The 14783-nt window shown below is 32.1% G+C and overlaps 1 protein-coding gene across 5 annotated transcripts in view; it reads right to left on the reverse strand.

Moving 5' to 3' along the window:
• LOC148600311 (uncharacterized) overlaps positions 1-14783 on the reverse strand; it is a 322920-nt gene that overhangs the window by 16079 nt on the left and 292058 nt on the right. For all 5 annotated transcript variants that reach the window (XM_088557824.1, XM_088557823.1, XM_088557826.1 and 2 more), the window contains 23 exons: positions 14350-14640; positions 13988-14045; positions 13038-13156; positions 12556-12759; positions 12049-12348; positions 11554-11822; positions 11224-11347; positions 10738-10879; positions 10171-10346; positions 9768-9992; positions 9295-9493; positions 8740-8777; positions 8234-8260; positions 6988-7389; positions 6275-6415; positions 5677-5712; positions 5114-5162; positions 4406-4535; positions 3953-4112; positions 3655-3682; positions 3329-3476; positions 2943-3081; positions 2398-2460 (listed from right to left, as the gene is read on the reverse strand). In XM_088557824.1, coding sequence (XP_088413950.1) covers positions 2398-2460; positions 2943-3081; positions 3329-3476; positions 3655-3682; positions 3953-4112; positions 4406-4535; positions 5114-5162; positions 5677-5712; positions 6275-6415; positions 6988-7389; positions 8234-8260; positions 8740-8777; positions 9295-9493; positions 9768-9992; positions 10171-10346; positions 10738-10879; positions 11224-11347; positions 11554-11822; positions 12049-12348; positions 12556-12759; positions 13038-13156; positions 13988-14045; positions 14350-14640 — 3468 coding nt within the window. The remainder of the gene's footprint in view (positions 1-2397; positions 2461-2942; positions 3082-3328; positions 3477-3654; positions 3683-3952; positions 4113-4405; positions 4536-5113; positions 5163-5676; positions 5713-6274; positions 6416-6987; positions 7390-8233; positions 8261-8739; positions 8778-9294; positions 9494-9767; positions 9993-10170; positions 10347-10737; positions 10880-11223; positions 11348-11553; positions 11823-12048; positions 12349-12555; positions 12760-13037; positions 13157-13987; positions 14046-14349; positions 14641-14783) is intronic.

Below are 14783 nucleotides of genomic sequence, written 5' to 3' on the forward strand. Positions count from 1 at the left end.
TTATGCAGCTAGATGCAGATTTTTCTTTCAGTTTCAATTTACAATCAATACCAAAGGAAGGATGCATTCATTTAATCTTTTAAGTGTCTGCAGTCTCTGTAATAATCAGGCAGAGAGTGAAACACAGTATGAAAAAAACCCATCATTTTGATACTGTAATTTGACTATTTGCACCATCAGAATCAAGGAAGTAGGAGAATATATTCCTTAAAGACAAAATTTTCCATATCATTTTGATAAATTGAGTTATAATTTCATTGAAATGCATTGAAAATGAACATTTCAAGGGCAGATAACTCTTTAAAAAAATCTTATTTTTCTAACATTCTGAACAAATCCAGTGATGCAAAGATCAAATAGTGGCCTTTTCATGTAGAGACATGCATGTTTTTCCCATTTTGCCTGATTCTTACAAATACTTACACTTAATACAATTAATTTATGCTGCAAAATAAAATCCCTTTTAATAGTATATGAACAAATCAATATTATTAGCTGTCCACCTAAAAATCATGCAAAGTTAGAAGTGATTTATTCAAATAATGCCAGATATTTTCATTTGTGCTGTTATTTCTTTTTAGGCATTGATATATATATATATATATATATTTCATACAGAAGTAATAAAATTATGTGAGTTTTCCAGCAATAAATCCCCCCTGCATAGTTCTTAGGTGGCCATATACTCAATATTTTTAAGCATGCTGATTCTTTTTTTCACTCTATTTCTAACAATGAAAAAAATTTGCATTATTAAATGAAATACAAGCATAGAATCGGACATTGGATGCTGACTTTATTTTGCTTTGTTAAAGATCGACATTTAATGATGCTATTAACAGTATGCATGCACATTGAATTTCATCTTTTGTTCTTGTTTTTTTCCTTTTGAATTAAGTTATACAATTAATAGAGGAATCATATTAAAGTAACTGGGGAAAATCATATCGGCTTTTCTATAATTCAAAGCTGATCTGTTTCAATTCAATTTTGCTAATGAGAAAATTTACATATTTAATAGATCACCAGTCCTTGTTGGTAGCTTAATAAATGAGAAATGATGAAAAAAAAATGAACCTAGTTTTCTTATTAATATTCACATTTGAAATTCATTTTTTATTCAATTGATTTTTGTAATAAAATCAGTTGGTCACTGAACATTGAAATAATAAACTGACATGTAAAAAATATATCAAATTTATAGATTTAAATTCAATATTCGTATTTCACCTTTAAATTCACAATTTGTATATTTAAGTTTCATAACTGAGTCAGTTGGTGACAGAAATTGCAAATCATATCATTTTTTTTTTCCAAATCAAGTATTTGTTTTCACGTGACAAATGAGATAGATTTACCTAAAGTGGACTTAGATCGATTCTAAGAGCGTTTGCATTTCCTTAATTTATTATACACTAGTGACAAACAGCCCAATTTAATCACAGTTTTAAACAGTATCAATGAACAATTTATATCTAAAATCCAACATTTTTACATATCAAATTGGAATTAATTGAAGAAAATTGGAGATAAAACCAGGAATAAATTGAACTTGGCTAATATCCAGACTGAGTTTGGAATGGAATGGAAATTTATAGCTTAAGAATTAGACCAAATATTTGTAAACTCTCATAAATGTGATAATTTAGACAAACATAGACAGATTAAATTGAATTAATTACTGTTTGATGTATTCTCAAATATCAAAGTTAAAATGGTATTTAAAATTATCTCCCTCTAATTTTCTGTAATAAGGACAACAGAGTTATATCCCATTGTTAAGTTGAAGAACATTTTACAGCATCTTGAAATTGAAGTCTAAATTGCAATTTCATTAATTTAAGCCATAATTTATTCTTATTTCAATTCATTCTTTTTGTAAAATTTAACAGTTGAAATGAGCAATTGATAAATAACATTGTGTTTTAAATAAAAATATTAAATTTTAGATGTACAAAAAAAAATTTCAATCAGATAGACAATACAAAATATCATTTCAGCATTCAAGCTTAAACAACTTGCTGACATCTTCCTAATGAAAATAAATAACATAATTGGTTCAAACTATCCAATAATTCCTTTACTGTATCAGTATTTTTGTGGGTGGGTATATTTTTTTGTGTTTCTTCAAAATTTGATTAGTTCATGTGACTTTCAATTCATAGGCTAAAATGTCAATAAAAAAATTTAAATTTGACCAAATTAAGAAAGCAATGAAAATGATTCACTAGGAACATGAGTTTTCCCATTGTTATCCCTTTATTGCTCTACAAACATTATAGTTTTACATGCTATCCATTATTTCTACATTTTTTTCTAGTCTACAAAACAGACGACATAACAGAAAGAAACTATGACAACACATCTATGAAAACACAGTGACAACATGAACCTTACCACGACTTGTGGTTGATGCTGCTGATGATACAGAGGCGGAGTCAAGGTAGAAAGAGGTTGGGTCTGTCAGAATGAAGCAAAATGATTGGTTAATATAAAATCATGTGATTGTTAATACAATGTCATGTGACAAGTTGGAAAACATTTGGAGAAGACATTGGAAAGAAGATAACAATGTAGAAGATGTGTGAACAACACCATACATCGCAGAGTGAAGGGAGCAACCATTTTGAATTTTATGAGGGAAGAAAAAAGGAGGAGGGCTAGGAAAAAGTGTTTTATTGTACTTTTTGAACTAACCTTTTTTTTTGATCATTTGCACATCCTATATTTTTTCTCAGTATTACTGGGTATCCTGTTATTTTTTTTAATTTCAAGTTCAATATAAGCCCCCCTCCCCTCCTCCCTCAAGAAAAAAATATAATTTTAAAAAAGATTCAATAGTTGCTCCCTAAATGAAAAAAATAAATTTACATGCAAATGAAAAATTGAATGAAATAAATAAAGTAGACCTAAAGATTAGAATTTGTAAATGTGTTACTTACCTTCAACCAGAAGTTGACATGAGGTGGTTGTCTCCCCTTTCTCATTGACTGCTTTACACATGAAACGGCCTTCGTCTTCAGGGAATATTTCCATTATCAGCAGTTTACATTTATCACCAATGGTGCTGATTTGGAAATCCTAAATATAATAATTATAATGATTGCTGATGCTGATTCTGATGATGTAATCACGATTGTAAAATTGGCCTGATTCTATGAGGGGAACTAACAACGGAGAAATTAACAAAACTGAAAGTAAATGTACACCAAAAAAGGGCAACTTAACAGTGAAATCCTGTAAAGCTGAAGATCATTAGGCCTGATATAATTGACCAAAATTAAGGGGCCACCTCCCCCTTTAAGATCTGCCTATGATATTTATATACCTGGCTATCCAGAATCTCCTTTCCTTCTCTATACCATGTGATCTGTGGGCGTGGCTGACCTTGAACTTCACATTCCAAGGTCACATTGTCTCCATCTTTACAGAAGATGTCTGCAAGTTTTTTGGTAAACTTTGGCTGAGAGGAGTCGCTAAAAAATAAATTATATCTATCAACTCTTTGTAAAACAGAATTAGATCTAATTAGGAAAATTTTTAAACTTTTTTACTTAAGAATTGTTTTTTAAGTATACCAGGTAGTTTTGTTTTATTTCGAAATTCTGTTTCTCAACATTTCCCAAAAAAGATACTACCCCTATTGATATTTACCTGCTTGGAGTGGCTTCCATTGATTTGTCTGAAAAGATAGGTTTAGAGCTGTTAATAAATTTATCAAAGTAGAGAGACCGGGTGAAATATCTTCGTGTATTATAGGATTCATGGCTAATTAAAACATTAAAAATGGCTTTATTCTGTGACTATTTTTCATGTGTTAAAATAAGTTGAAAACAATACAAAAACTTGCATTTATATAAAATTCAACCATTTTTAAATATTTGGAAAACAATCTTCAAGGCTTTCTGATTAAAATACATTGTTGATGTAATAAAATGACCAAATGACTGACCTTTAACGACGAGTTTGGCATCAGTTCTATGAATGTCTCCAGCCTTAGTTTTAGCCTTACATGTGTAAAGTCCAGCATCTTTAGGGTCAATGTTTCTCAGTTCAAGTTTTTGTGTACCATTTGATTCTTGTCTGACTTCAGATTTGTCAGATTTGGGGAGCTGAAAAAAGTTAAGTTTAGTTGGAAACAAAAAATACTGTGAGTAAGCTCACAAAAAGAATACCCTTTTTAGCAGTATAGGGTGAGTAATACTTACTTTCGGGATCTCCTATCCATATTTACTAAAAATGAAAATGACCCTTACCAATTCAATGAACAAGATAAATAACTTGAATTTACTTCAGCACAATTAGTGTATATTGCAACAACTAAAAAAGATCTTTTCCATGAGCAATATTTCAATTTATTTCTATAGTTTGATATCAGATCTTAAACATACAAAATAATTCTCACCTCTTTTCCGTCTTTTTCCCACCATACTTTCTCGAGGCTGTCATCAATGACACAGACAAACTGTATATCATCCGTAGGGTACACTTCTACAACTGATTCTAACTCAACCACAAACTTAGGTGGGAATTTCCTAGAATTATACATATCATGTTTACATAAGTAAACATCTATATACACGGGTGGAAATTTCCTATAAAGCATTAATACCAGATTAGCAAACATAATGTAAATATGTAGAAACTTAGAAATTTTTTTTCAGAAAAGATCATTTTAAATGATGAGTAAAACTGTTTAACTGTTTCAGATAGTAAACTAAAGACTAGCGCAAGTATAAACAAAGCTTTTTGTCATAACAAAAGAAGTGGAAAACCAAAATTGCAAATGTACTGTATAGTGTGAAATTAGTGGGGGTGCAAATTTAGGCGTATTTAAGCAGTCTGTCTTAAAACACCCAAATGAATTCCACGAAATATTTACTCTGGGCTTAGGTACCTAGAGCAAAACAAAGCATCCGCCAAAATTTGAATCGCCAAAATTTTGGGATACTGGCAAAATTGCCAAATATGGTATTTCAGAAAGTGTGCAGATTTTAGAAAGGGAGGGTTCCAAACTATTATTGGTATTTTTTGCCATAACTAGTGGATGTAATTTACAAAACTTTCCAAGAAAACAGGAAAAGAGCGCACAGAATCAACGCATTAAACTTACTTTTGTTTGCCTGGTTTATCTGTAGAGAGGGACACAAGTTCCGATTTTTCTGAAATTCAAAATACACCTGATAAAAAACCTTTCTAAATACATGTATATATGTTTACAAACGAAACATTTGCCATCAAATCAGATTATGGAATATGTATAAACTAAAACATAACTGAGTAAAACCAATGTGAATTCATCAAATATATCAAAAAGAGCTCTAGAAATAATCTATATTTACTAGTAATCAACAAAGTATATTAAAATTCTACAAGTAAGGCACACTTTCACAAAAATAAGTCTTACGCTTTACACTAAGACACTATTGTGCTAATTATTATTGCAATTTTATCTTCTGCAATATTTCCAGAAAAATGCATTTTTCAAAATATGATTTTTTTATTTATTGGGATTTTTACTCTTGCATTTTTTTGCAATGATAAAAGTATTGCAATAAAGCAGTGCAATAGTTTCCAAATTTAATCCATAGATATGTATATTTTTCCCCTTTTATGTAGTTCAACATTAAACTTTGACTCTTGACCTTAAACAAACTTTATCTTAATGTAGCCTACCATAAGATAAATCATCGTCATCTACATCTTCTGGTGCTAAAATAAAAATAAAATTATCTACATCATGCATTATTTTGACTAAATATAATTTTAAAAATGTGTTTTGGTGTCTACATAAGAATTAGTTAAATATTAATTTGTAAGTGTTACTGCTCCATGCAATTATTTGTGTTTTAATTAAAATTTAAAAAATATTCTAAAAATACTTATGAATATTCATGTGCAAAATGAAGTCTATTCATGCTAAAAGTGATGTTATAAATATAATATTTAATATTAATAATATGGTTAAATATTCTAAACAATATAAATGTAAATGTTGAAAAAAGTAAATAAATATGAAATAAAAAGGAAATGAGCCAGAAAACCCCTGAATTGGCCCTGAAATTGAAAATGTTCAAATATCATGCAATCATACTATTTTTCAGTCATTTGATAGTAATAAGTTGCTTTATAATTGAAGGAGACATGTTTCAAAAATCATGTATTAAAAATTAATCACAAAGATATTATTTGAAATTTTTGTATTTCTAATTTATCAGGGCCAATTCAGGTAATTCTTGGCTCTACTTCCTTGTTGATTAGTTTCCATGGTTACCTCTGAGTGTAAGTTTACACTGAGTCTCTGCTGAGCCAACCTCATTGCTGGCAACACACTTGTATGTTCCTTTGTCTGATGGCTCAGTGTCGTAGATCTCAAGAACGTACTCTCCATCTTCATAGAAGATTTCTACATGGTCTAGAATGGAAAATTTACAATTAGAAACTATTAAAAAAGCCATGACATTCAGTAAAAACATCATTGTATAATTTAAAGTTCTCTGAGATAAAAAGTTCACAATTTCAAAGTGCATTCTTATGAAAGATATTTGACAATTTTGAATCAAATCAAATTCGAATATCCATCTTCCCATGAAATAAACCTTACAGAAAAAAATTGCAATGTACATAACTAGGTACCATTTTTAAGGATTTTTTTTTCAATTATCCTTATTTTGCAACAGTTATTACCTTAACACTTCTTTTCCAATTTAATCCAATAAAAATAGGTGAGACATAAATGGCTGAATTTTGTTAAAATGGAAGTAGATGCCTGACAGGCCTGAAATCAGATCCCATGATATGGGACTAGTACCTGATGTTGGATACCTAATATCAGGAGGCTACAATTAGTAGTTGATGGGAAAAGTGTCATGAAAATAATTTCCCGGCCTACCTGTAGCCCACCCACCCACTAGCCCAACATTCACCATACCATAACCAGATTTTCACATGTACAATTCAGCCAAAGATCTCTTTAAGAAATCTTACCAGAATTAATCAATCTTTTGCCATCCTTGAACCATTGAATATGAGCCTCAGGTTGTGCCTCAATCACTACAGACAATGTTGCTATACTTCCTGTTCTACAGGTAATGTCCTCAAGTCCTTCAACAAATCTTGGGGATTTTTTTGCCTCCTTTTTACTTCTCTGTGGGGGAGCTGCTGCCCCACCCATCATTGGTGGGATTGACATCATAGGAATATCCATTGAAGGAATTCCTTTGTATTTTCCCTCAAAGTCATGAGATTGGAATTTTTGTGTAACTTTTGTCATTTGTGATTGTTTTGTTTTTATGAGAGTTATGTCCCCTTCGACATAGCAGTCGTACTGGACATTCATTCCTTCCATTACGTCCATGGAGGCTGGCAAATGCTTGATGAAGAATGGAGCTGGAATAAGAGAAAATAGTCATGTTAGCTCAAATGGTTTTTGTCTTAGGTTTTTATCCCTGAACTTTCTTACAAGTTTATATTTAGTTATCCATTAAAGAAAATTTACATCAATAATTTTACTAAAGCAGAGTTTAAAACTTGTCTGTTGTATTTTCTTCCTGAACAATAAAACATAGCAAAGAGTCAGCTAGGTAGAGCAACAAAAATACAAGAATGAAATTCCTGCAATATCAAAAATAGTCAATTTATACTTAGTTACCCCTTAAAGAAAATATGAAGAGAAAGATGGAGTAAATATTTGTATTAAAAAAGATTTAAATAATTTAACATTTGATCTTCTTAACTTTTTCTGATTAAACAAAGAACGAAGAAAAAAATGGCTGCAAAACATTGGTTTCAATGTTACAAGTACTACATAAAAAGAACAAGTGAAGTTAATTTTATAAGCTACCTATGTGAATACATCCTAGCTATCCCGTTATTTTGATTTAAGCTATTATTCTAGAGTGTTTACTTTATTAAAGTTGGTAATCAGGGCTAGATCCAGACACTTTGAAAAGAGGGGGTTGCCATCCAAGGTTTCTTGGAAAAGGGGGGTGCTAGGATATCATTTCACAGTTTTTGCCAATTTAACAAATGAAAATGACAAATTTTTCAATAAAAAGGGGGGGGGGTTCCCACCTTCTGTACCCCTGTCTGGATCCACCACTGGTAATGTTTTACATGCAATACTTGTGAAGAGAATAGTGCCCTTTCAGTAGTAGCTACAGTTACTATTTGCCCTTTATTTACAATTACAGGATATTTTTCTACAAGCATGCAAGTTGAAGAAAATGTGTACCATAGCCTTGGTTTTCATGGAAATCTCCTGAAACAGAATTGTATTAAGACAAGATAAGTAATACAAACAAGATAAGAAATGTTAGTTCAATGAAAGAAATGAAATTTGTAATAGGAACAAAGAAAAATGTCACTGTTAGTTTGCTGACTCAAAAATATAAAATACAAAAGGACATAAAATGGTTGAATGAAATAAGTAGATAAAAATTATATGAGATAAAACAAACTGGGTGAGAAATCAAAAGAAATAATATTAGGCCATTCAAAGTTAATTTCTTGACTCTTGGACTATTTTTCTTTGAATCAATGATGAAAAAATGGGAGGAGGCATTTTAGCCACTTTTCTATTGCAAAAATTTCCATGTGGCAATGAAAATAAGCCATATACAACCTTTTAAGGAGTAAAGAGAGCCCAAGAATCAATAAATTACTTTCAGTTGGCCTGGATCACACAAGAAGGGGAGATAATTGTTTTTTAAACCCATAAAATATGGGGAGATAACTCACCTGCTGCTTTGAGTGCTTCATCTGTTGGTACTTCCTCTCTACAAATAACAATAAATATTTTTGAGCATACAGAAATTATAAAGTCCTCAAGGAGCTGACAGGCTAAATTTTATTTCATAAAAGGTCATTATTTTTTTCATATTCATTGGAAAACCATATACAAGCACATAAATCTGACCAATTATTTGGTAAAATTCAAGTGAAAAATGATAAGATATGTTTGTTGGTAAAATTAGCCCTTCTTATTTCAGTGAAAATTGAAGTTTAAAGATTTTGTGAGTTTATATTGCACAGGCATCACAATTTAAAAAAAAAAATAATGCATTCTAACAAACCCCAACATAATAAGCATAGATTATCTTCAACACAAATTCAGCCTGTTTACACTAAACAACCATGTTTACAAATTCAGACCAGTATAGGACAAAAAATACCCATAAGTGTGCCTTATTCTTTAATTACAAAGATTGTGAATATGCATTACATTACATACATATGATGAATATTTATCTTCTGATGTTATTCTTCAATGTTTGACCTTTAACCTATACATACCTGGTGTATTTGGACTTCCTGTTGACCTTGACAACACATTTTGCCTCAGAAACACCTAGAGCATTAGATGCACGGGCAGTATACTCTCCTGAATCGGAGCTCATCACCTCCTGAAGTTCAAGGGTGTGGTTGCCTTGGAAGGACAAGGCTTTGTGTCTGTAATCATATTTCAGGTCCCTAACTCCTTTGTGCCAAGTTACTAAAAATTCAATAATGAAAATCAGTTTATAGAAACTGTATGATATACAATCCTATCAAAGTCATATTAGTGATTTCAAAGACACAATGATCCTTTAAGGTCAAAGGTCTCCAAAAAAACAAGATTTTTAAACCAAAATTTCTGAACATTATTGGTGTACATATTCCCTAATAGTGAAACTTCTACTTCTGCCAGTGATAAAAACAAGCTCCTTCAAAAAAAAAATAAATTGAAAGATTTTTTTTTAATTAAAAGCATTTTTTAGTATACTCACAGTATGGTTTAGGATATCCTTCTACAGAACATTCAAGATGTAGCTTATCACTCTCATCAAGTTCAATGACCTTTGGAAGGGTCAAGGTGAAATGAGGTGGGCGACCTCCAGGGATATCTACTGGTTTCTTCCTGTCATAACTACGTTCCAGTCTGGTTGCCATGGAGAATTCCTCCTCTTCTGAGAAAGTTGGTGTTGATGGTGGTGATTTTGACTTGGATCGAGCTGAAAAGATGCCATGAAAATTGAAAACATCAACATTATCTCTGTTAAAAATTTACCATTATTAAAAAAGATCTTAAAACATGACTGGTAAAGCTGCATTTGGATAGTTTATACTTAAATTTGAAAGAGAGAGACAGAAATTAAAAATCATTTTCAGTAAGGATGAATTTATACTGACCTTTGACCCTAAGGCTTGCAGAGCACCTGGTGTGTCCCATTGAGTTTTGAGCTATACAGGTATAGAGTCCTGAGTCACTGACTCGTGGACTACGGATGACTAACTCAGCCCCACCATCACTGTCTGAACCAATGTACATACGTCTGGAGTCAAGGATTGTAGTTCCATCTTTTTGCCTGTAATTAAAAAAATTAAAAGTTAAATTTTCAAAAAAAATTTTTTTTTTTTTCATTCTTTACATTTGAATTGAAAACTAGAGTTTTTCCATTAAAAGCCATTTAACTGATAATAATAAATTCTTAAGGGATTTTCATTAAAGGATTGAATGCTAGTATAAATATTGCCTTTGCTAGATATTTGTCACTTAAAATAAAAATATGTAGGTTTCCATCATAATAGAAAAAAGCTTTTCATTATTATGTGAATTTTTTTTCTTTCACAAAAATCAAAATCTCATTTTGATAAATAATATTAAAATAGCAATTTTCAATGACTACAATAGTTTTGATCTTTTATTATGAAATACATTTATTTTACCAGCCCTTTAAAAGCCTTTTTAAAACGTACCATCTGAAGGAAGGCATAGGTTTGCCAACAGCTTTACAGCTGAAGGTGACTTCATCTCCAGCCATTACAATAATGTCATGTAATGGCTCGACAAATTCAGGTCGCTTGCTGGCTGGTTCTATAGCAAGTTCCTTCTCAGCAGCTGTAATGAGTTTATAAAATGATTACAAGATTCTCAATGCATTTAGGCCTAAATAAAAAAAATGTAAATTCTGAAATGGCAGAAAAACCTAAAAAAAAATCTTACTTAATTTCATGTCCATTAGTATACTGTAAACTGAAAAAAAATTTCTGCGAGGGATTTTTATCAAAGTTTTCTGCACCATTCAAAATTTGCAGTGTTAAAATTGCAATCATCATTCACATGACATCAAAACCTACTTTTATGAAAATATTTACTATTTTTTCTTCTTACAGAACTTGCCACTTATATAGTGAAAAAATAACTGCCAGGAATATTTTCTGGTTTATAGTTAACATACATACCAACAACTTCAAGTGTTGCTGAGCAAGTAGCCTCCCCTTCACTATTGACAGCCTTACAGGTGAATGTTCCCATGTCACGTTCGGTAACGTCTGGTATCTCCAAAGACAACAGACCATACTTGTTCTGTAACAAAAGAAGATGAATATCATTTAATTTCACACTTCTATTTACTGTGAATTACTTGCTACTTCAATGTTGGCACTTGAAAGTAAAATTTAGAGGGGGCAGAGTATATCAGATCCTTAACTTCCAATCTATTATTTTTAAATTTTAAGCTCCCTTCGACAGTTTCAAACAGACTTGATAAAGAATACAGAAAAAACACCTACTCTGACAATGTAACGTGATTCCTTTGTAACATCACGCCCATCTCTGTACCATGTGATCTTTGGATTTGGTATTCCAGTCACAGTACAGGTAAAGGTCATACTCTTTCCAACTGGTATAGTCTTGTCTCTGAGTTTGGCAGTAAAATTAGGTTCAGTCTCAATTTTGAATCTTCTCACTGGTGCTTCAGTGGTATCAGCTATGGTAGGTCTGATTGGCTGGAATGTTGCTGGTAAGGGGAATGAGTCTGTCTCATCCTCCTTAGATGCAACTATAATATAGAAATGAGTAAATGAGTAATTTCCTTCTAATTTTGTCATTTGTGAAAGAGAAAAAATATTAAATTAAAACTTTTCTACAAATACTTGAATTAAAGGACAGATAATTGAGCAGTGACTATCAGTGAAATCATTAACTGAAACTTGCAAAAAATGCACCATATTCAAGATCTGTGATCCTGAAGTTTTTTAAGACAAGGGAGTAACTAAAGTTTTCACCTTGAACTCTGAGGATGGCTTCAGTGGTGGTAGCTCCAACAACATTGACAGCTCTACACATGTATCTTCCACTATCTTGGTGGTAAGTGTCATTAATGGTCAAAACATGGAGGTCACCTTCAGTAGTGACCTTGAAATGTCTGCCAGAGTACAAAGGTCTTCTTTCCTTGTACCATTCGATTTCTGGTTCAGGGAATCCTTTGACCTTGACCTCTAACCTGACAGAGCTGCCCTCTACAATTGTAGTGTCTTCCAGTCCTTTGATGAATTTTGGTGGTACTGCACCTTCTGGGATGGTTTCTAAACAAGATAAATGATCAATGTCTTAAGCTTGTGGAATATAATATCTATTTGGGACAATAATTGTCAATATAAATGTAATAGCCCTATATTATTAAATCAAAACATTACAGTTTTCTTTTCTTAAAAATATGTTAGCAAAACATTCATTTAAGTGATTGCCTAAAAATGTTAAACCTGAATTTTCAGTGACATCTGCTCACTTACCTACAACCTTCACATCACATGAGCACATGGTACTGCCGTAGGGGTTGACAGCCTCACACTGCCATTGTCCGGCGTCTTGTGGTGCCACCTCATGGATAATGAGGCGGTATACACCCTTCATGTGCTCAAGGTCATACCTTTCTGATGATTTGATGACCTTACCATTGTGGTACCATGTGACTTCTGGTTCTGGGCGACATGTTACTAAAAATTGAAACATACTTTAACTAACAGTATCTACAAGTATTTCATTTGAGAGTTTTGAAGTTTTTACTATCATAAATGGGAATGACAATGTTAGCAGACACCTTTTAAATTATTAGCCTATCCATTTATAACAATTTCAATCTGAATCATACAATTTAGAATTCAAAATGTTGGTCAACTGTCACTCACTGTAAAGTGCTGTGTCTTAACTGTGACAGTCAGTTTCAGTGTTTCACCAACAGAAAGGAGGTAGACTCTGAAGAACTGTGTCTTACCTGTGACAGTCAGTTCCAGTGTTTCACCAACACGTTTGACTTGGTCAATCAGGGGTAATGTGAATGCTGGAGGTACATTGCTATCCAACATAGCTGTGTCATAGTCATGTTTAGCATGCCTGAAAATAAGTGAACAAGTATAATACAAGATGTAAAAGGATTTAAAAAAGAGTTAAAACATAATTTTTCATCATTTATGAACAAGAGAAAGAAATTGAAAAACTGGTTACCAATTTCTGTGTTTTTTGGTCAAACAATGAATTCACTTTACCCAGGAAATGTCAAATTTCAATTTTAGAAAGGAATGGTCTAATGAAATCCATAAATTCAGGAATTCACAAAAAAAAAAAAATAATAACTTAACGATACATCAACCCTGTCAGTGTTAATCTGAGAAAATATTGTCTCTTATTGGACACTTATCCAACCGGTGCACCTGGTCCATGCTCCCAGTTTTCTGTTGAGTCTGATTGCTCATTTACTTATGTTTATTTGTTCATATCATTTTGATTATATCATGTTCCTTGTTGTGTGTGTCTGCTTTCCCTGTCTATCTTTATCCTTAGATTATATTTTTTTTACTTCTGCTCGAATCTTGGTTCCCTTGATTATTCTATTGTTGTTGGTTCCCTTGATTACTCTTTTGTTGTTGGTTCCCTTGATTACTCTTTTGTTGTTGGTTCCCCTGATTACTCTTTTGTTGTTGGCTCCCTTGATTACTCTTTTGTGGTTGGTTCCCCTGATTACTCTTTTGTTGTTGGTTCCCTTGTTTACTCTTTTGTTGTTGGTGCCCTTGATTACTCTTTTGTTGTTAGTTTTCTTGATTACTCTTTTGTTGTTAGTTTCCTTGATTACTCTTTTGTTGTTAGTTTCCTTGATTACTCTTTTGTTGGTCATTAACTTATTCATATAATTTATGACAATTTGTCCTTAATGGAATATACACTTACTGTAATTTAGCCATAGCTTCATCAGCAAGTTTCTTTCTCCTTCTCCTGTGTTTCCTCTCTATAATAAGAAAAGCAAACATTATCAATAAGGATATGGAAATACAGTTCCCTCTTTTTTAATTTGTATCTATTTTTGTAAAACGGACAAACAGAAATGGACCTCACATATCTAACCACTTTTTTTAGCTATTCTAAGATCATTAATGGCGGCAAGGAAACAAAACATTTAAGCAAATAATAGAGATGGACTGATTGAATGACATCCCTCAGTTGCTTTTTTCAGCATTGGGACAATAATAGCAAAGACTTGACCATGTCCCTATATTGCTTCACTGTATGGAACAACAATAGTAAAGACTTACCATCAACAGTAAGCTTTCCAGTTGTTGACACATCACCAAATTCATTAACAGCCTTGCACCGATATTTTCCAGCATCCTCAACTTCAAGATCATTTATCAACAATGAGGCATAATTGTCTTTGTACAACATGTGATATTTCTTATCCTCTGTGATTTCCTCACCATTACAATACCATGTGATCTTTGGTGATGGCTTGCCACTGATCTTACAGGTCAGCTCAGTACGAGCACCTTCAAAACCTGCAACGTCTTCCAGTGGTTCTTGAACAACTGGGGCATGTGGTGGCATTTCTGTAATGATTGGTGTTAAAGTTGTAGAAAAAAGGTGAAACAGAGAAAAATTTTACTTTTTTTTCAGTAAATGGCTGTTTTGGAGTTCATAGTACCTATGTAAGGTCATGTGCACTCTACATTACCTGATCTTCAACTGGTAT

This window comes from Perna viridis, chromosome 13 (assembly GCF_037379345.1).
Source record: "Perna viridis isolate PV_CMFRI_1.1 ecotype Kerala chromosome 13, ASM3737934v1, whole genome shotgun sequence".
Taxonomy (NCBI): Eukaryota; Metazoa; Mollusca; class Bivalvia; order Mytilida; family Mytilidae; genus Perna; species Perna viridis.